General features: G+C 44.2%; 1 protein-coding gene across 17 annotated transcripts in view; it reads right to left on the bottom strand.

Moving 5' to 3' along the window:
* DAG1 (dystroglycan 1) overlaps positions 1 to 22,496 on the bottom strand; it is a 71,534-nt gene that overhangs the window by 16,724 nt on the left and 32,314 nt on the right. For all 17 annotated transcript variants that reach the window (XM_078350860.1, XM_035275517.3, XM_078350861.1 and 14 more), the window contains one exon: positions 6,010 to 6,410. In XM_078350860.1, coding sequence (XP_078206986.1) covers positions 6,010 to 6,294 — 285 coding nt within the window. In that variant the 5' untranslated portion in view covers positions 6,295 to 6,410. The remainder of the gene's footprint in view (positions 1 to 6,009; positions 6,411 to 22,496) is intronic.

Genomic DNA, 22,496 nt, shown 5'->3' with positions numbered 1-22,496 from the left:
GGGCTCCCAACAACTTCTCAAATTCCCCACACGGAGCTCTGTAACCCACCAATGCCCCACACATCCTCCAGTTGTTGCTCCAGCTCTGTTAAGCTTTATCACACAGGAAGCCTTTAATTAGGCATCTACTTTGAAACAGGTCCTATGCCAAGTATCCAGAACCGTAAACAGGGAATGATGATCGCTTACCAGCCAGTCATCACCTTTCACTCAGACTCTCATTTCACTTTCACCAAGGTTGGCCATGATCTCCCAAATCTGTGGTACTGTAACCTCCCTCCCAAGAGCCAGAACTGTAAACCAGCAATTTACTTAGCAATCCATTGGCCAGGCACAGTGGCTCAAGACTGTAATCCCAGAACTTTGGGAGGCCAAGGCAGGTGGATCATTAAGTCAGGAGATTGAAACCATCCTGGCCAATATGGTGAAACCCCATCACTACTAAAAATACAAAAATTAGCTAGGCGTCGTGGCTGGTGCCTATAGTCCCAGCTACTCAGGAGGCTGAGGCAGGAGAATCACTTGAACCTGGAAGGCGGAGGTTGCAGTGAACCAAGATGGTGCCACTGCACTCCAGTGTGGGCAACAGAGTGAGACTCTGTCTCAAAAAAAAAAAAGAAAGACAAGCAATCAGTTTTGGGCCCCATGATAGGTCAGCTTCTCCTCTGGCTCAAAGATGCCCTCATGCATGGCAGGTTGTGCAAACTTGTCTCATCACATATGACACCATCCATGTCAAGGCATACCCAGTGTCTCTCTCTTCCACAGCCCTGCAGTGTCAGAGGTGACAGGCAGGACAACAAACAACTATGAGGGAAGTCTTCTAAAACTGACTATAACAAAGCATTAAATTATAATTCCAAAGCATGCTGAAGTACAAAATAAACATAGGTCAATTACCTGAAGATAAGACCGTATATACTACAGCCTCAGGAAGCCCTTTGGGTGCTCCCTACAAACTAACTCTGTCCCTACAAGCTATGTGCTCTAGGATAAGTCACTTAGCTACCACTTAGTTATCTAAAAATGGAGCCACATTATCTGCTGAAAGGCTCATAGAAGCAAGGAAATCCCAGTGGCAATGAACTCACTTAACACCCAGATATGAATCCCCAGTAACATCAAACGGAATCAGGCTACTTGAAGAAATGGCTGAGGGAGGGTGAATATAAGACAGGCCTGAAGCATCTTATCCCACAAAATAAGGAAGCACTCAAATGACTGACAGGGGTATATCGCAATAACACAGGAACCAACTTAAGAGAGGCTCCCAATGGTCAAATCTGAGGCAATTTGAGCACCACAGTAAGTAAGAACAATAAGTTATAAACAATTAAATATTAGGAAACAGTGAATTTGTACTAATACTGGATCAATAAACACACAGTCAAGAGTCAGAGGGGGTGCCAGGCACAGTGGCTCATGCCTGTAATCCCAGTACTTTGGAAGGCCAAGGTGGGTGGATCACAAGGTCAGGAATTTGAGATCAGCTTGGTCAACATGGTGAAACCCTGTCTCTACTAAAACCACAAAAAAATTAGCCAGGCGTGGTGACACATGCCTGTAATCCTAGCTACTCAGAAGGCTGAGGCAGACGAATTGCTTGAATCGGAAGGTGGAGGTTGCAGTGAGCTAAGATCGTGCCACTGCACTCCAGCCTGGGGAACAGAGCAAAAAAAAAAAAAGGTAGAGAACATCACTCTGAGTGGTAGAAACCACAGATTTTCTTTTTCCCTTTCTATATTTTCCACAGTGCACATTTATGCAACATTATTATAATAAGAAAAAAATTCCTTTAATACAAAGACTTTTAAAATCCTGCTTTACAGATGGGGAACCAAAAGCTCTAGGAACAAGAACAGGCTTTCTGACCTTCTGACTCTCCAACTCATATAATCCTAGTGGTTAAGACTGGAATGAAGAGTCACACATCTTCATCTGTTTCTCTACAAGCTCATCAGCTACTAAATGATCTGCTTTCCACAGATAAATATGCTCAGATAAAATCCTGTTTTCCCAGTAAAATCTCTTTACTGCTCCTGGTGAATAAGCCTGTTAAATATCTCTCTGCCAGATACAGCGAATATCTAGTTTGCTGTATCACCTCAAGGCACTTCTGGCCAAGATTAAGCCGTGTAAAAACATTCCAATGTGGGCCGGTGCGATGGCTCACACCTGCAGGTGGATCACAAAGTCAGGAGTTCGAGACCAGCCCAGCCAACATGGAGAAACCCCATCTCTACTAAAAACAAGAAAATTAGCTGGGCGTGGTGGCGGAAGCCTATAATCACAGCTACTCAAGAGGCTGAGGCAGGAGAATCGCTCAAACCTGGGAGGCAGAGGTTGAGGAGAGCTGAGGCCACGCCATTGCATTCCAGCGTGGGCAATAGATCAAGACTCCATCTCAAAAAAACAAACAAACAAAACAAAACAAAAACATTCCAATGGCTACTGGAACAAAGAACCAATGCAGCGTATGGATATTCAGGATTAAATCTGAAGCTGGGCAAGAAATGTATGTACCCTCCAGAACCACCACTCTGTATCTAATGGTCAGACTAGCATCTGGCATGTAGGGATATTACAAAGATTACAAGGAAACTTTATGCAAACACTCTGCAAACTAGAAAGAGTTCTGTGAAAGTCAGTTGCCACATGGGCCAAGATCTTCAGAAATATGTGGGCTCTCAGAGACCACAAGGTCACCCTGAGAACAAGCCATGACTTAAAAAGAAGGGGACTGACAGGGAAAGGGAGGTGACCACAAGGGCGCAGGCCAAAGGGTAGGTCCACCCAGATTCAGGGAAAAGGGCACAGACTCACCTCTCCAAGGAAAGAGTGGCATAGAACTTGTAGCCATTTCTAATCTAGAAGCCCGGGGCTTGTGGGTCAAGGGGGGCAAGTTGATAAACACCCATCAGAGCCAGTAGGTGCTTTGACCAATGGAGTAAAATGGAAGTGTTGCTATACAAGTTCCCAAGCCTGGATCTTAAGAGATTGGTAGCTTCCTTTCCCATTTCTTGGAATATCTAATCTTAAAATCCAGCTATTGTGCTTTGAGGACACCTAAGCAGCCCATGGAGAGGTCTACATGGAGGGGTACCAAGGACACTGACCAACAGCCTGAGCTAAGCTCCCTGTCAACAGGCAGCATCAACTTACCAGCCATGAACGAGCTGACTCAGAAGTGGATTCCCCAGCCCCAGATGAGCCACTCTAATACCATGTAAAACAGATATAAAGTTCCTTATCTCTGAATTCCTGGCCAAAAAAATATTGAGCAAAACAAGCTGGCTGTCTTAAACCACCTATTTTATTTATTTATATTTTATTTTTAAAAAATAAATTCAAAGCATAAAAGTCCTATATTTCTTAGATTTACTCTGTGGTTTATGAAACACACCAATAGAAAGCCAGAACATTAAATGTATGTACAAGTTGGAATGCAGAGAAGATACAAAAAAATACATAATAAAGTATAGATCTTAGAATACTTTTAGTTCACAGGTAGTCCACACCTCTAGAGAAAGAATGTTGCAGGGCAGGGAGCAGAAGTTTGAGATCAGCCTAGGGGACAAAGTAAGACACTGTCTTAAAAAAAACTTTTTTGTAACTGATTTTTTTATTTTTTTGTAGAATTGGGGTTTCACCATGTTGCCCAGGATGGTCTCAAACTCCTGGGCTCAAGCAATCTGCCTCCCCCAGGCTCCAAAAATGCTGCAATTACAGGTGTAAGTCACCACGCCTCCAAAAAACTTTTTTTTAATTAGCTGGGTGTTGGGAGGCTGAGGCAGGTGAATCACCTGAGGAAAGGAGTTCGGGACCACCCTGGACAACTAAAAGTACAAAAATTAGCCCAGCATGGTGATGCATGCCTGTAATCCCAGCTACTCTGGAGGCTGAGGCAAGAGAATCATTTGAATCCGGGAGATGGAAGGTGCAGTGAGCTGTGGTTGTGCCACTGCACTTCAGCTTGGATGAAAGAGAATCCATCTCAAAATTAATTAATGAAAACAAATAAAAATTTAAAAATTAGCCAGGTGTGGTGACATGCGCCTATAATCCTAGCTACTAGGGAGGCTGAGGCAGGAAAATCGCTAGAACCCAGGAGGCAGAGGTTGCAGTAAGCCAAAATCATGCCACTGCACTCCAGCCTGGATGACAAGAGCAAAATTTAGTCTCAAAAATAATTAATTAATTAATTTTATTAGCTAGGTGTGCTGGTGCACACCTGTAGTCCCAGCTACTTGGGAGGCTGAAGTGGGAAGAAGGCTTAAGCCTGGGAGGTTGAGGTTGCAGTGAGCCTTGGCTGTACCATTGCACTCCAGTCTGGACAACAGAGCGAAATCCTGTCTCAAAAAAAAATAAGAGAATATTTCTTTCTTGACATATGAAATTCAAAAATCTGTTTCATGTCAGAATGGGACTATAAGTGTAAAAAATTTAAAAAGAAAAAGTATCCACAGTAAAGTTTTATTGCCCATTCACTTACATATTGTAAAGGCTACTTTCACACTACACAAGTAGAGTCAGGAGTTTTGACAGAAACCATATGACCTGCAAAGCCTAAAATATTTACTGCCTGGCGCTTGATGAAGTGGCACCCTGCAATCCCAGCACTTTGGGAGGCCAAGGCAGCGAGATGGCTTGAGCTCAGGAGTTCAAGATTAGCCTGGGCAACATGGCAAAACCCCATCTCTACAAAAAGTACGAAACTTAGCCAGGTGTAGTGGCATGTGCTTGTAGTCCCAGCTACTTGGGAGGCTGTGGCGGGAGGATCGCTTGAGCCTGGGAGATCAAGGTTGTAGTGAGCCATGCAGTGCACTCCAGCTTGGGTGAAGTGTGCTAACTTCTGCTCTAGAAGATGTTCAGAGGGGTACATCAACCCACCTGTCCATGAAACAGACTCACTCAGGATCTAGGGGAAATTCCACGGTTCCACAAACCCAGACAGAGGATGGTGCTTTTTCACATAAAAACTTCCTATTTCACCTGATTTCTATCCTGGATCAGCCAAGACACTCTTCTCTAAATGGGCCTCAGATTCCATTGTTCTCTGGGTAGCTTCTCCAAAGGATAAAGGGTAAGGCTGAAATTTGGGTACTAATTTTTGTTCTTTTTTTTTAACGACGGGGTTTCACCATGTTAGTCAAGCTGGTCTTGAACTCCCGACCTCAGGTGATTCGCCCGCCTTGGCCTCCAAAGTGCTTGGATTACAGGCGTGAGCCACCATGCCCAGCCTAATTTTTGTTCTTAAGTGATCAATTACATTAGAAAACAAATCAGCAAATTAGAGTAGAATTCATATTCATTTATATCTTATTTTTAAAAATAAGTTCAGGGCCAGGCGCGGTGGCTCAAGCCTGTAATCCCAGCACTTTGGGAGACTGAGGCGGGTGGATCACGAGGTCAAGAGATCGAGACCATCCTGGTCAATATGGTGAAACCCCGTCTCTACTAAAAATACAAAAAATGAGCTGGGCATGGTGGCGCGTGCCTGTAATCCCAACTACTCAGGAGGCTGAGGCAGGAGAATTGCCTGAACCCAGGAGGCAGAGGTTGTGGTGAGCCGAGATCGCGCCATTGCACTCCAGCCTAGGTAACAAGAGCGAAACTCCGTCTCAAATAAAATAAAATTAAAAAATTAAGTTCAAAGCATAAAAGCCCTATATTTCTTGGGTTTAACTCTGTGGTTTATGAAAGGTAACCTTCCCCTATACAAGTGACAGACCCTTCCACCAAATCCCTAAATCAGTGATCAGTACAACTTCCAGAGTAAAGGCTATTACATGGTGATGCCCTCAGAATGGGAGCAAGAATAAAGTTTAGGATGCGATTCTGAGTATACAGGGATCCTCTTAAGAACATCAGTGGCTGTCCCTCTTTTAAGGGTGTATTGGATGAACTGAGCTCAGAATTGATGAAGCTTAGAATTGAGAAGGAAAATACACCAAAACTAAAATAGCAAATGAGAACTCTTCCTCATGTATGCTTTATATCCAGTCTCACCTTGATGATGTCTCCACTGGAGGCAATCAAATCTGTTGGAATGGTCACTCGAAATGAGCGCCCAACGACGGCTGTGCCATCAGGAATGCCAACCACTGTGGGAATGGCCTCATGAAGTTCTGAGAGCACTGAGTGCATGGATGCCTCAAGCTGGTTTTCCCAGTCCCTGACGGCCTCTGAGGGTTCACTGGGCCAGTGAGACTGAGCCATGGCCACAGAGAGCAGAAGGAGAAAGGTCCTCCCCCAGACGGGGAGCAGCAGTGAAAGGCCCACAGACATCCTCATCCCAGGCCCAAGTTTGCTCAGGTCGATAGTCTTGCTAAGTAAAGGAGCAAGTGACTTGGTTCCAGAGCTGGGTCCTCACCCTCTGCACACCTGCTCCATTCCGGAGCACACAGAGCCTGAAAAAAAAAAAAGAAGAAGAAAGAAAAACAGATTCAGATTTGAGCAATTCCAGTGGTTTGAAGTCATATACTATCCTCCAGGAGTTACTGCCAAAAACGTCTATTCTGAGTTGCATCAAGCCTCTTACCCCCATGTTCTCTTATACAGAAGCCACCAGTTTCACACAACTCCTTAGCACTGGAAATGTAACTGGTCCATTAAGTGTAAAATATACACTGGATTTTGAAAACATTATAAAAAAGGAATGTAAAATGCCTCATTAATACTTTTTAAATATTGATTACATACTAAAATGATATATATTTTGGTAATATTGTGGATAGATTCAATAAAACATATTAAGTAAACAAGTATTAACAAAGAATAAATAATAAACAAATGTATTAAATAGGTGAGGTGCAGTGGCTTATGCCTGTAATCCTAGCACTTTGGCAGACCAAGGCAGGCGGACTTGAGGTCAGGAGTTTGAAACTAGCCTGGCCAACATGGCAAAATCCCATCTCTACTAAAAATATGAAAATTAGCCAGACATGGTGGCGGGCGCCTATAATCCCAGCTACTCGGGAGGCTGAGGCAGGACAATTGCTTGAACCTGACAGGTGGAGGTTGCAGTGAGCAAAGACTGTACCACTACATTCCAGTCTGGGTGACAGAGTAAGGAAAAAAAAAAAAAAAGAACATCATCTGCTGATTTTTTTCATGTGGCTTCCAGAAAAATTTAAGTGACCTATGTGGCTCATGTTGTATTTCTGTTGGGTGGCACTGCTTAGACCTAACTTCCAATTTACATGTAATTTGGGAGCCACGCAAAGAAAATCACACAAATCTAGAATGTGGGATCTTCTGCGAGACAACTGGCCTGGTCTCTCCAAATGCTGACATCCCCAGACGTAAGGTGACTTCTGGATGCAGTGGCTCACACCTGTCATCCCAGCACTTTCAGAGGCCAAGGTGGGCAGATCATGAGGTCAGGAGTTTGAGACCAGCCTGGCCAACGTGATGAAACCCCATCTCTACTACAAACATAAAAGTTAGCTGGGCATGGTGGTGCACACCTGTAGTACCAGCTATTCAGGAGACTAGGCAGAGGAATCTCTTGAACCTGGGAGGCGGAGGTTGCAGTATGCCAAGATTATGCCACTGTGCTCCAGCCTGACAATGGAATGAGACTCCGTCTCAAAACAAAAAAACTAGGTTAGTGAAGGGGAATGCACCTATAGTCCCAGCTATTCACTTGAGCCCAGGAGTTCAAGATTACACTGAGCTATGAACACGACACTGTACTCTATCCTGGGCCACAGAGCAACCCTGTCTCTGTCCCCCACTCCAACCCCCAGAAAAGATACATACATCAAGTCTGATCGCTGTCTCTAAATCTAGAACAGTCACCTTATGTTAAGCGCTTTTTTTTTTTTTGAGACGGAGTCTTGCTCTGTCACACAGGCTAGAGCACAGTGGCGCAATCTCGGCTCACTATAGCCTCCACCTCTAGCATTTTGGGAGGCCAAGGGGCGAATCACCTGAGGTCAGGAGTTCGAGACCAGCCTGGCCAACATGGTGAAACCCCATCTCTACTAAAAATACAAAAAAATTAGCTAGGCGTGGTGGCGAGTACCTGTAATCCCAGCTACTCAGCAGGCTGAGGCAGAAGAATCGCCTGAACCCGGGAGATGGAGGGTGCAGCAGGCCAATATGGCGCCACTGTACTCCAACCTGGGCAACGAGAGCAAAACTCTGTCTCAGGAAAAAAAGAAAAAGAAACGGGGTCTTGCTATGTTGCCCAGGCTGGATTTGAATTCCTGGGCTCAAGCAATCCCCCACCTCAGCCTCCTGAGTAGCTGAGACTACAGCCATTTGACACCACACTTGGTCTAATTCACTCTATTAAACTAGCATTATCCAGATACCAAAATCAAACCAGGATATTACAACAAAACTACAGACCAGTATCCAACATAAAAACAGACACAAAAATCTTTAACAAAACTTAATCAAACAGAATTCAACAATATATTAAAAGAAATATATACGATGACCAAGTGGTACTTATTCCAGAGATGCAAGGAGAGCTCAATATTTGAAAAGTAATCAGCTCAATATTTGAAGATTAACCGTATTAACCAGCTAAAGAACAAAAATCACGTGAACCAATTGATGCAGAGAAAGTATCTGACAAAATTCAACACTGATTCATAATTTTTAAAACTCTTAGAAAAACAGGAACAGAGGAAACTTCCTCAACTTGCTAAAGAGCATCTACCAAAAAACCCCACAGCTAACATATTTACTGGTGACAGACTGGTGCTTTATCCGTAAGAACAGAAACAAGGCAAAGAATGTCCGCTATCACCATTCTTACACAACATAATATTAGAAGTTCTAGTTAGTGCGATAAGGTGAGAAAAAAAGTATGGTGGCTGGGTGCAGTGGTGCATGCCTGTAATCCCAGCACTTTGGGAGATCAAGGTGGGCAGATCACCTGAGGTCAGGAGTTTGAGACCAGCCTGACTAACATGGTATAACCCCATCTCTACTAAATACAAAAAATTAGCTGGGCCTATGTGGTGGGAGAATCACTTGAACCCAGGAGGCAGAGGTTTTAGTGAGCCGAGATTATGCCACTGCACTCCAGCCTGGGCAACAAGAGTGAAATTCTGTCTCAAAAAAAAAGAGAGAAAAAGAAAAAAAGTATGGCATACAGATTGGAAAAGAAAAAATAAAACGGTCCTTTTTTGCAGATGACATAGTTGTCTATGTAGAAAATTCCAAGGAATCTGTAAGAAAATTCCTTATAGTCCCTATATTAGTTCTATAATAAGTGGGTTCAACAAGGTTACAGAATACAAAAACATTCAAAAATCAATTGTATTTCTATATACTGCAATAAACATGTGGACACCATATTTAAAAATACAATATCATTTAAACTACAAAAAAATTACATAGGTATAAATCTAACAAAACATGTACAGAATATGTATGCTGAAAACTAAGCATATACTTGTGATCCCAGCTACACAAGAGGCTGACGAAGGAACCCAGGAGTTTGAGACCAGCCTGGGCAACAAGGTAAGACCCTGTCTCTATTAAAAAAAAAAAAATAAGAGCCAGGTGCAGTGGCTCATACCTATAATCCCAATACTCTGAGAGGCTGAGGCAGGAGGATCACTTGAGCCCATGAGTTAGAAACCAACCTGGGCAACATAGTAAGATCTCAACTCGCCAGGCATGGTGGCACATGCCTGTAATCCTAGCACTTTGGGAGGCTGAGGTGGGTGGATCACCTGAGGTCAGGAGTTCAAGACCATCCTGGCCATCATGGTGAAACCCCATCTTTTTTAAAAAAAAAAAAACAAAACCTCATTTCTACAAAAATTTTTTAAATTAGCCAAATGTGGTGGCATGCACCTGTGGCCTCAGCTACTTGAAGACTGAGGTGGGAGGACCACTTGAGCCCAGGAGGTCAAGGCTGCAGTGAACCATGTTCACACCATTGCACTCCAGCCTGGGCAACAGAGCAAGACCCTGCTTCGAAAACAGCAATAATAATTTTAAAATTAAAAAAAGAAGACTGTATTGGTGCAGAGACAGATACATAGGCCAATGAAACATAATAGGGAATCCAGAAATAGACCTATACAAATATGCCCAAGTGATTTCTGACAACAGTGCAAAAGCAATTCAATGGGGAAAAAAATTGCCTTTTCAACAAATGGTACAACCCAGATGTCCTTCAATGGGTGAATGATTAAACAAACTATGGTACATGCATACCATGGAATACTAATGAACAATAAAAATGAATGAACTATTGATACACTCAACAACTAGGATGAATTTCCAAGCAATCTTGCTAAGTGGGGAAAAAAAGCCAATCCCGAATGGTTATATACAGTATGATTTCATTTTTATGACATTCTTGAAATGACAAAATTATAGAAACAGAGAACAGATTAGTAGGTGCCAGGGATAACAGATTAGTGGGGTCAGAGTGTGAGGGAGGTAGATAGATGTGGCTATAAAAGGACAACAAAATATCCTGGGATAATGGAACTATTCTGTACCCCGACTATACCATTTTCAGTATCCTGGCTGTGATATTGTACTACAGTTTTGCAAGATATTACCATCGTGGAACTGGGTAATTGTACATAGGATCTCTCTTCTAAAAACTGAATGTGAATCCACAATTATCTCAAAAAATCTTTGGTTTTTTTTTTTTTTTTTTGAGATAGAGTTTCGCTCTTGTTGCCCAGGCTGGAGTGCAATGGCGGGATCTCGACTCACCACAACCTCTACCTCCTGGGTTCAAGCAATTCTCCTGCCTCAGTCTCCCAAGCAGCTGGGATTACAGGCATGCACCATCATGCCTGGCTAATTTTTTATTTTTAGTAGAGATGGGGTTTCTCCATGTTGGTCAGGCTGGTCTCAAACTCCTGACCTCAGGTGATCCACCCGCCTCAGCCTCCCGAAGTGCTGGGATTACAGGTGTGCGCCACCACTCCCAGCCTCTCAAAAAATCTTTTAAATCTTAAAATCAACTGAATTCAAATTTTAAATCTGACACAGTGGGATCCTGTCTCAAAAAAAAAGAAACAGAAACTTAAAAGTTGTTTTTCTTGTATTTTTGAGACACAGTCTCAGTCTGTCACCAGGCTGGAGTTCAGTGGCATAATCTCGGCTCACTGTAATCTCCACCTCCCAGGTTCAAGCCATGCTCCTGCCTCAGCCTCCCAAGTAGCTGGGATTACAGGCATGTGCCAACACATCCAGCTAATTTTTGTATTTTTAGTACAGACAGCGTTTCATTATGTTGGCCAGGATGGTCTCGATCTCCTGACCTTGTGATCTGCCTGCCTCAGCCTCCCAAAGTGCTGGAATTACAGGTATGAGCCATTGTACCTGGCAAATTTCCTTTCTTTTCTGAGACATGGTCTCACACTGTGGCCCAGGCTGGAGTGCAATGGCACAATCACAGCTCACTGTAACCTCGACCTCCTGGGCTCAAGCGCTCCTCCCACTTCAGCTTCCAAAGCAGCTGGGACCACAGGCCTGCACCACCGCACCCAGCCAATGTTTTTGTATTTGTAGAGACAGTTTCACCATGTTGCCCAGCCTGGTCTCAATATTCTAGGCTCAAGCAATCCAACCACCTTCTGGGATTGGCCTCTCAAACGTCTGGGATTACAGGCTTGTGCCGCAGCACCTGGCCAATAATTTTATATCCCTAAAGGACACTTTAAAAAAAGAAAAAAAGGCTAACCACAGCCTGGGAAAGAGCTTTTTCAATGCATGTGATAGCTAATCAATCCTTACCAAAAAACATCAAGCAACTTAAAACAATAAAGGAAGAAAGAACAAGTCATTCACAGAGAAGAAAATCTGAATAGCAGTAAACTTACAAGACACTCATCTTACCAAGAATCAGGGGAAAGAAAAGTAAAGTAAAAGCAAAAACCTTTCCAAACCAATCAGATGGGCCAAAATGTTCTAATGTGACACCACTGAGGGGACAGGACCGCATGGCAGTTGGTGAGAGGATGAGCTGCCACAACGCCCTGGAGACTCACCACCCAGCTGTGTCCATCCACTCCCAGACACACAGCCAAAGGAAACTGCAAACATACATGGAGAGATGGCACAAGCATGTTCACTGCAACACTGGAAAGTTAAAAACAATCCTAATATCCATGAGCTGGAAAATACATCGACAGGCTTTCATGGAATATCACAGAACTCTGTAGGACAATTAAAAAGATACTAAAACAAGTATCAACATGAGTAAATCTCAAAAAGCACTTAGTGAAAAGTGCTCACTGACGAAAAGATACAATACCATCATGGTAAAATGTTTATGAGAGGCTGAGACTGGAGAATCTCTCGAACCCGGGAGGCAGACGTTGCAGTGAGCTGAGATTACGCCACTGCACTCCAACCTGGCAACAGGGTGAGACTCCATTTCAAAAAAAAGAAAGTTAAAAAAAAGAGAAACACATGAAGGTGCAGAGCTTGACTGAATCCTGTGATCTCCAAATTTAAAAATCCTACAACAACCAGCAACTCTTGCTCTATTTCACTATCTTCTTAGGTCTGGAAAGCTCTATCTTCATGCATGTATTCAGCAAATTCTGAACAACAAAAAGCCGGATCTCAACCCCTGGGCTTCTGCCCTCCCCAGTACCCCATCTCTGTCCACCTCTCTCTCCTAGTGTCCGTGCCACTCAGGTTTACACACTCCCCAGACCCCAAAAGCAATGTCTGCATACATCCTTAGTTTTTAAGACACTGCTTGCCCCTTAAAGTCTCAGAAAAACACACTGAGCTGCTCTACAAAGGTATGAGAAAGGAAATGAAATTCACCTGCTATAGAAGATGTTTTACAATTTAGCATGATATAATTTGATTTGATCCCTCTCATCAATGTGAGATAACCAACAGGTAAAACTATCCTTTTTCCTCTCTACTACCTTGTTCCACACTCCAAGGCCCATGGGACCAGGCGGTTCTCATAGGATTTCAGACCCATTCTTCAGGGACCTTTCCTCCCTGCCTTCATTAGATGGCTGGGTCATTTTTGCCCACCACAGGCTCACCAGCAGTTTTAAGTGCCACTCACCAAATGACCACGTACATAGATGGAGAGACTGTGTGGTTATCAGTTCCAAGAACCACTTAACTCCCAGTGACTTCTGAGGGCTCCTCCACCAGCAACTCCTTCTCAACAACCAATGTTCCCAGTACTCTGGTGGGGGTCTTCTCCTCAGACCTCTATAAAATGCTCCAAGTTGAAGGTTTTTCTTCAACTCTTTTCCTTGTCTTTTTTTTTTTTTTGGTCACCCAGGCTAGAAATGGTGTAATCACAGCTCACAGCAGCCTCAATCTCTGGGCTCAAGCAAACCTCCCATCAGCCTCTTGAATGGCTGGAACTACAGGTGTGTCCCACACCAGGCTAATTTTTCCATTTTTCTGAAGAGATACAGATTACATTACCCAGGCTGGTTTTAAACTCATGGGCTCAAGCAATCCCCCTGCCTTGGCCTCCCAAAGTCTTGGGATTACAGGCATGAGCCACTGTGCTTGGCCTACAGTTTTCTTTACTGTTGTAGTGTTTTCTTTACTGGCTTTTTCCTTTCTTATGCATTTTGTTTTATTTTTTCGAGATGGAGTCTCGCTCTGTTGCCCAGGCTGGAGTGCAGTGGCAAAATCTTGGCTCACTGCAACCTCCGCCTCCTGGGTTCAAGCAATTTTCTCTGCTTCAGCTTCCCGAGTAGCTCAGGTTACAAGTGCTCACCATCACGCCCGGCTAATTTTTGTATTTTTTAGTAGAGACAGGGTTTCACCATGTTGGCCAGGCTGGTCTTGAAATCCTGACCTCAGGTGATCCACCCACCTCGGCCTCCCACCTTGAACTCCTGACCTCAGGTGATCTACCCATCTCAGGCTAATTTTTAAACTTTTTTGAAGAGATATAGACTATATTACCCAGGCTGGTTTCAAACTCAGGGGCTCAAGCAATCCTCCTGCCTTGGCTTCCCAAAGTGTTGGGATTACAGGCATGAGCCACCATGCCTAGTCACATTTTAATTCTTATTTAGCAAATAGCTCAGCTCAACCAACACCCCCACAAGACTCTTGAGTTGTGGGAGAGCAGGGATACATCTGTTGCAATCACTAATATGTGCCTAGCACTCATCCAGTGCCAGAGGTACACCATATACCTAATGAATTAATGAGGAGAAATGGGACCTTACTTTTAGCTACTTCCCATAATCTTTAGTCTTTACTTCAGTAAAAGATCCAGCTGATCTTTTACTTTTCTAATCTGAGTCTCAATTTTTAAATTCTCAGCTTATTTGAAAACAGCATCAGTTATGAGACACACCCTGCCCTACCAGGAACATAAGCTGTCTGCTATCTGCGGACACATGACGACATGGGGTGTCTGTTTCATGCACATGACTAAGTGTTCTGCATTTAGCAGGCAGGCGATGTTCAGGGCACAACTCCAACTACTATGTGTTGGTTTTCCATGCTCTAAGGAGGAAAAATGTTTTGCAATTTGGTAATAAAATACCCTTTTGTCTTTCGATGGTGCCTTCCTATAAGCAAGGGTCATGTCTGCCTGTGCTAAGAATCTGATACACTGCATCTATATATTTGTATCAGAATGTCCCTCTGCAAAGTTTCTTTACACAGTCTCATATTCACATACTTGATCAGAGATAGAGGCACTATAGAGATCCTCCTCCTCAGAGTTCAGAGGAGGGCCCAAACAGAGGTAAATACTCAGTCATGGTCACATATAGCTTGGTGGCCAGAACGTGTGGGAGAAAAGAGTGCTCGGGAACCACAGAAAGATTCTGGCCAGAGCCACCTAGTCTTCCTGACGCAGCCACCCAGTGTAACACCTCACACTCTTTCACATTATATCCTCTAGAACAGTAGGAAGTGCTCAAGGTAGCCCAAGAACATGTCTTAGCTGGATTCCCCACTGTCTGGCTGACAGAACTATCAAAGCTCTCCTTTTTGGGGAATGAGTAATGGAAATGGGAACCTTATTCTTCTGTGCCAGCACCCAGTGCAGTACCCACAACTGAGTCTAAGCTCTCAGCACTGTCCCAGGTCCGAGACCCTGTGACTCACTGCAGATAAACACCCTTAGCCAGAGGACCAGAGCTAGTTGGGGTAGGGCAAATGCCTCAAGTCTGCCAATGACCAGGCACTCCCTTCCTCCCAGCTATGACACATGGGACTCTGAAGTGATGGGGAGAAGTAAAATGTCAAGTTATCAATAGTACCTAAAAGGTAGTGACCTTTGTAACCAAAATATATTAAAGCTGCCCTAGAGGCAGGTATATTTAAAGCTTATAAGATCAGTCATCAGGGACATAACCAGGAAATCAAAAACATTATAGTAACTGGCAAGGACACCAGGCATCCAAGGCTAAGGTTCAGCAGGTTAAGGATTCCACTGGCCCTTCCTGTCACTATCACCAATACCATCCCCCAGGAAGATGCAATCAAAGCACATTGCTTGGTGGGAGGAAAGGGAAGATGGCCATGAGGAGCCAGGCCCTTATGCCCCTGGGAAACAGAGATCCCCTAGAATCCCATCGCCAGGATACAGGCAGCTCTGTTCCACTCAGGCTGTCTCCCCAGAGCTATGGGTGCCCCATGCACACAGGGAACTCAGTTAATAAATACTTTCCACTCAATAGATGTGAGAAACAAACACACATGTGGCACCATCTCAATTTGCAATAAACTTAAGGTTTCCTCATCCATAGAAAAACTCATAGTGGGCAAGGCACAGTGGTTCACACCTGTAATCCCAGCACTTTAGGAGGCTGAGGCAGGCAGATCACGTGAGGTTGGGAGTTCTAGACCAACATGGAGAAACCCCATCTCTACTAAAAATACAAAACTAAGCCAGTGCGGTGGGCTCACACCTATAATCCCAGCACTTTGGGAGGCCGAGGTGGGCGGATCACGAGGTCAAGAGATTAAGACAATCCTGGCCAACATAGTGAAACCACATCTCTACTAAAATATAAAAATTAGCTGGGTGTGGTGGCATGTGTTTGTAGTCCCAGCTACTCAGGAGGCTGGGGCAGGAGAATTGCTTGAACCTGGGAGGCAGAGATTGCAGTGAGCTGAGATAACACCACTGCACTCCAGCCTGGTGCCTGGCGACAGAGCAAGACTCTGTCTCAAAAAATATATATCATATATATATAAAATTAGTCGAGCTTGGTGGCGCATGCCTATAATCCCAGTTACTTGCAGGCTGAGGCAGGAGAATTGCTTGAACCCGGGAGGCAGAGTTGTGGTGAGCTGAGATGGCGCCACTATACTCCAGCCTGGAAGTACAAGAGCAAAATTCCCATCTAAAAAAAAAAAAAAAAAATGGGTTTTTCTTTTTTTATTTTTGAGATACAGCCTTGCTCTGTTGCCCAGGCTGGAGTACAGTGGCATGATCTGGGCTTCCTGCAACCTCCACCTCCTCGCAGGTTCAAGTGATTCTTCTGCCTCAGCCTCCCAAGTAGCTCGGACTATAGGCACGCACCAGCATGCCCAGCTAATTTTTTTTTTTTTTTTTTTGTCTTTACTTTTAGTAGAGAAGGGATTTCAGTGTGTTAGCCAGGCTGATCTTGATCTCCTGACTTCGTGATCTGCCCACCTCAGCCTCTAAAAGTGTTGGGATTATAGGCGTGAGCCACTGCACCCGGCCCAGACATCTTTTTTAAAGCATCTTTGTTTTTAGTTTTAAGACAGGATCTTACTATGTTGCCCAGTCTAGAATGCAGTGGCGAGTCACAGGAAGAATTGTAACTCACCAGCCTTGAACTCCCCAGTGATCCTCCTGCCTCAGCCTCCCAAGCAGCAAAAGACTACAGGCTCAGGACACTGCACCCGGCTCTGAAACTTTCAGACATTTTAACCTAAAAACTCTGAAAGAACAGCTTCCTACTAGTTTTTGCTTCCGAAGAATGAAGGAAAAGTTGGGAGACTCAACCCATTATTAACCACTCAAAATTTGGCAGAGGTATCCTTTCCTGCCACTCCTAGGAGTCCCTATTCCCCAATAGCTATGTTACCTAAAAACAGTACTTAAGCTATTAAATCACTATCATTGGCCACAGTAATTAAAATATTTAAAGAATGGCCAGGTGCAGTGGCACACACCTAGAATCCCAGCACTTTGGAAGACCAAGGTGGGCAGAATGCTAGAGTTCAAGACCAGCCTCAGCAATATGATGAAATCTTGTCTCTACAAAAAAGTACAAAAATTAGCCAGGCATGGTGGTGCATGCCTGTAATCATAGCTACTTGGGAGACTGTGAGTGGACTGCTTGAACCCAGGAGGTTGAGACTGTAGTGAGATAATAACACTGCACTCCAGCCTGGGTGACACGAGACCCTATCTCCAAAAAAAAAATTTAGAGAAAATAGTATATTTCATTTTAAAACCAGACTAAAATAATATAAGTCCATGTTCCTATTTTAAATGGTTTTAGAAAACATAAAAAGCAGAAATATTAACATAACCACTTCAGGTTCAACCTAGCAAAAAACACTTCAACCAGATACTCAGAAGTTAAAATTAACTGTCAGTCTAACAATAAAGTTTCTGAAAGGTTAACCAGTTTAAAACTGCTCAATCTGATAGCCAACAGGATGTACTCAACACAATGGTGTGAGGTCACTGTTTATTTGAGCTCCAAATATCAAAAAAAAACCAGGCAGATTTCTCTGCTTCCAGTTAAAAACAGGTCTTTATGACTCCTTGGCATCAGATGAGGATGGTCTAAAGCCAAGTGACAGGTGAAGATTCAAGGTATCACCCTAAAATTGCTCAGTTCAGGAGGTAGATGAGGTTTCCTTGACATGGGGGAGGTTCCTACCTAAACAGCAGGCAATGTGGGAATACCACCAGTGATAATGGAGTCAGCCCCAGGAAGACACCATCAGGGAGCTGGAGGACCAACCAAAGGGAGCCAGGCTTCGCATATACAGTGAGAGATTTAAAGGTAAAAATATGTGGGAGAAGGCCAGGCACGGTGGCTTACGCCTGTAATCCCAGCACTTTGGGAGGCCGAGGCGGGTGGATCACGAAGTCAAGAGATCGAGACCATCCTGGTCAATATGGTGAAACCCCGTCTCTACTAAAAATACAAAAAATTAGCTGGGCACAGTGGCGCGTGCCTGTAATCCCAGCTACTCAGGAGGCTGAGGCAGGAGAAATTTCCTGAACCCAGGAGGTGGAGGTTGCAGTGAGCTGAGATCACGCCATTGCACTACAGCCTGGGTAACAAGAGCAAAACTCCGCCTCAAAAAAAAAAAAAAAAAAAAGTATGTGGGAGAGCCGGGTATGGTGGCTCACGTCTGTAATCCCAGCACTTTTGGAGGCCAAGATGGGAGGATCACAAGGTCAAGAGATTGAGACCATCCTGATCAACAGAGTGAAACCCCATCGCTACTAAAATTACAAAAATTAGCCAGGCATGGTGGTGCACGCCTGCATTCCTAGCTACTCGGGAGGCTGAGCCAGGAAAATCACCTGAACCCAGGAGGCGGAGGTTGCAGTGAGCTGAGACTGCACCACTGCACTACAGCTTGGCAACAGAGCAAGACTCTGTCTCCAAAAAAAATATATATATATATATATATGGGAGAAAAAATACCACCTCTGAGAGGCAAGCGCTACATAACATTCTATACACTGAACACTACTCTCACTTGGAAAATTCTTGCAAATTCTCACTTATCACAGATAAAGGGCTGTGGCTTCTGCTGGTAGTGATTTGATTTTTTTCCAACAAAGACAGAAACCAAAGGGGTTCAAAGTGGCTCCGACCGGAGAAGGCGAGGTCATGAGTTACAAGCTCACATTGATTGGCAAAGGTTTAAAACCTGGGTATAAATTCACCCAGGAGCAGATATGTTCTAGGGAAAGGGAAGAAAGGCAAGGTTCAAAACCCAGGACTGAACAGTCATTCTCCACTGAACCATAGCTTTTAATCTGAGTAGATTTTAACATCTCACGTGATGGGGCTCACTGAAAGAATTCCTTCTACATTCCAATGAAGTCCATATACTGCGTTAAACATTACTCACTACCAAACAGTATACCTGACTTTGAAGATGGAAAGTTTTATATTGTGTTTTTTACAATTTAAAAAGGTGGGTTTTAGGTTTGTTTTTTTTTTTTTTTTTGAGACAATCTCTCAATCTATCACCCAGGCTGGAGTGTAGTAGTACAATAACAGCTCACTGTAACCTCAAATTCCTGAGCTCAAGTGATCCTTCTGCCTCAGCCTCCCACAGTTGGGACTACTGGTTCCCACCACCATGCCTGGCTCTTTTTTTTTTTTTTTTTTAAATAAGATGGGGTTTCACCATGTTGGCCAGGCTGGTCTTGAACTCCTAACCTCAGATGATCCGCCTGCCTTGGCCTCCCAAAGTGCTGAGATTACAGGTGTGAGCCACCAAGCCCAGCCCCACCCCTTTTTTTTTTTTTTTGAAACGAAGTCTTGCTCTGTCACTCAGGCTGCAGTGCAGTGGCACAACCTCTGCTCACTGCAACCTCCACCTCTTGGGTTCAAGCAATTCTCCTGCTTCAGCCTCTCAAGTAGCTGGAATTACAGGTGCCCACTACCATGCCTGGCTAATTTTTTTATTTTTAGTAGAGACGGGGGTTTCACCATGTTGGCCAGTCTGGTCTCAAGCTCCTGACCTCAGGTAATCTGCCCACATCAACCTCCCAAAGTGCTGGGATTACAGGTGTGAGGTGATCATGCCCAGCCATTTTTAAATTTTTATTTTGTAGAAATAGGGTCTGACTATGTTGCCCAGGCTGGTCTCAAACTCCTGGTTCAAATAATCCTCCCACCTCACCCTCCCCAAGCATTGGGATAATAGGGAAGAGCCACTACACCCAGCCCCTAAAAAGTTTTTAATGGTTAAGATGGTATATTAAACATAAGCCTGGGCAACATATGTGAGACCCCATCTCTACAAAAAAATTTTAGGCCGGTCATGGTGGCTCACACCTGTAACCACAGCACTCTGGGAGGCCAAGGTGGGCACATCACGAGGTCAGGAGTTCAAGAGCAGCCTGACAAACATGGTAAAACCCCATCTCTACTAAAAACACAAAAATCAGCTGGGTGTGGTGGCACATGCTTGTAATCCCAGCTACTCAGGAGACTGAGGCAGGAGAATCACCTGCAGCCACGAAGCAGAGGTTGCAGTGAGCTGAGATCATGCCATTGCACTCCAGCCTGGGTGACAGAGTGAGACTCCATCTCAAAACAAAACAAAACAAAATTTTAAAAATTAGCCAGGTATGGGGCCATACATCTGTAGTCCCGGTGACTCGGGCTCAGTTGGGTGGACTCCTTGACCCCAAGAGGTCAAGGCTGCAGTGAGCCATGATTCCACCACTGCACTCCAGCCTGGGCAACGAAGCGAGACCATGTCTCAAAATAAATAAATAAATATACCATCTTTATGTATATTTTGCCACAATAATAAATATTTTTAAAAACATTACTTAAGAGTTACCTCGGCCGGGCGTGGTGGCTCATGCCTATAATCCCAGCACTCTGGGAGGCCGAGGCAGGTGGATCACGAGGTCAAGAGATCCAGACCATCCTGGTCAACAAGGTGAAACCCCGTCTCTACTAAAAATACAAAAATTAGCTGGGCATGGTGGTGCGCGCCTGTAGTCCCAGCTACTCGGGAGGCTGAGGCAGGAGAATTGCTTGAACCCAGAAGGCAGAGGTTGCAGTGAGCAACGCCACTGCACTCCAGTCTGGGTAACAAAGAGCGAAACTCCGTCTCAAAAAAAAAAAAAAAAAGAATTACCTCAATTAGACTTCAGAAAAAAATACTTTCTTTAGGAGGCTTTTAGGGGCATATTCCCATGATGACAAGGTCCAATCTTTTAATCACCAGTGCCCAGGTAAGGCACTGAAGACAGAAAAGGATAACCTGAGGCCAAAGACAAGCACCAGATCTAACCGTCCATTTGGGTTTTTTCTTTGTTTTTGAGACGGCTGGAGTGCAGTGGCACGATCTCAGCTCACTGCAACCTCTGCCTCCCCGGTTCAAGTGATTCTCCTACCTCAGCCTCCCGAGTTGCTGGGACTACAGGCACCCGCCACCAGACCTAGCTAATTTTTGTATTTTTAGTAAAGACAGGACTTCACCATATTGGCCAGGCTGGTCTCGAACTGATCCACCTGCCTCAGCTTCCCCAAGTGCCTGGGGATTATAGGCATTAGCCACCGTGCCTGGCCCTTACTGTCCATTTGGCTACAGCAGCTAGAGTGGGAGGTGGGGTGGAGGTAGGGAAATAAGTGTGAGAGGTGGGTGGCCAGCCTCAGCAGAATCCAAGGAGGAATGAATTACCACATCCTTGTACCCATGTAGCATCCAAAAGTGCAATTAAGCAGACTACAATGATCTGAAGACAGCCCAACAATTAACACTTCAGCAAGTTTACCAACTGCCTACCTTGTGCTAGGTGTGAGGCTTTATTTGCTATAGATGCAGTCTTTCCAAGTTTCACACAAAAATATTCAATTAAGATTTATATACATCACTAAATCATGAAACATGAGTGGTAAAAAACCAAGTACTTATACGAATACATTATAAACAGCCGTTTTCCAAGTGCTTACTATAATAGAAACTAAAAGTCGCCTTTTGACTTCCCCGAACTCCCCCTGGCTATCCTACCTCCTCCCCAACTCAGTACAAAGGTACAGTGAGGCTATGCTGTGGGGGCAGGATGATCAATGTCTACTGTGGGTCAAGGCTGGATGCCTGTGGTTCCCTTGAGAGAAATGGGGGAGAAGAGGTTCACTGCAGGGGTCTTGGCAGCATTTATTCTGCTGCTCTCTCCCCCAGTAGATGCCTGGCACCAAGCAGGTACTCAGCAGACGCCCACAGAGTACAGTAAAGGAACTGCCACTAAATCCCCTAAATAATTCAACAAGCATAAAGACAATGATACCTGATTTCACACTTTGAAGTTCAATGCTGAACTTTCTGGTATTTTTTCCATTACACTACAAAAGATTAAAATTAAGTGCCATAGCTCAAAATTAATATGCTAATCTAGCTATGATGAATTAAATTTAGAAAAAGTTTTCGGGCTGCTGGCCTTTCTGACCTAATTGGCTAATCAGAATCCAAAACAGAGGAGTGAGGTGTCAGGGAAGCTCCAGGTAATCCAGCCCTTGACCCTGCCAGCAGCCCTATAATAAAGGCCTGGGACCCTAAGCCCAGTTCTTCAGGAGTCAAACAGGTAAGTGGGAGTTCTTGCATATTGCAGAGTATTTATAGAGGCAAATGCTTCAATCTTCAGTGTTTAAAGTTGTGACCTGCTTCTAGCCACATCCTTGTTTTTGGCTACATTCTTAATGCTCAACCATCAAAAACATTTCACCCATCCCAGAAACTGCCAATATCAACACACTTTGTTTATAAAAGAACAAGACAAAACTAGCACCCACTCCCTTTGCTCAGGTTTTCCTTCCTGCTAACAGAATTCCTTCCCTCCCACAGATGGT

This window comes from Callithrix jacchus, chromosome 15 (genome assembly GCF_049354715.1).
Source record: "Callithrix jacchus isolate 240 chromosome 15, calJac240_pri, whole genome shotgun sequence".
Classification (NCBI taxonomy): Eukaryota; Metazoa; Chordata; class Mammalia; order Primates; family Cebidae; genus Callithrix; species Callithrix jacchus.
This window is presented reverse-complemented; position numbering and strand designations above follow the sequence as displayed.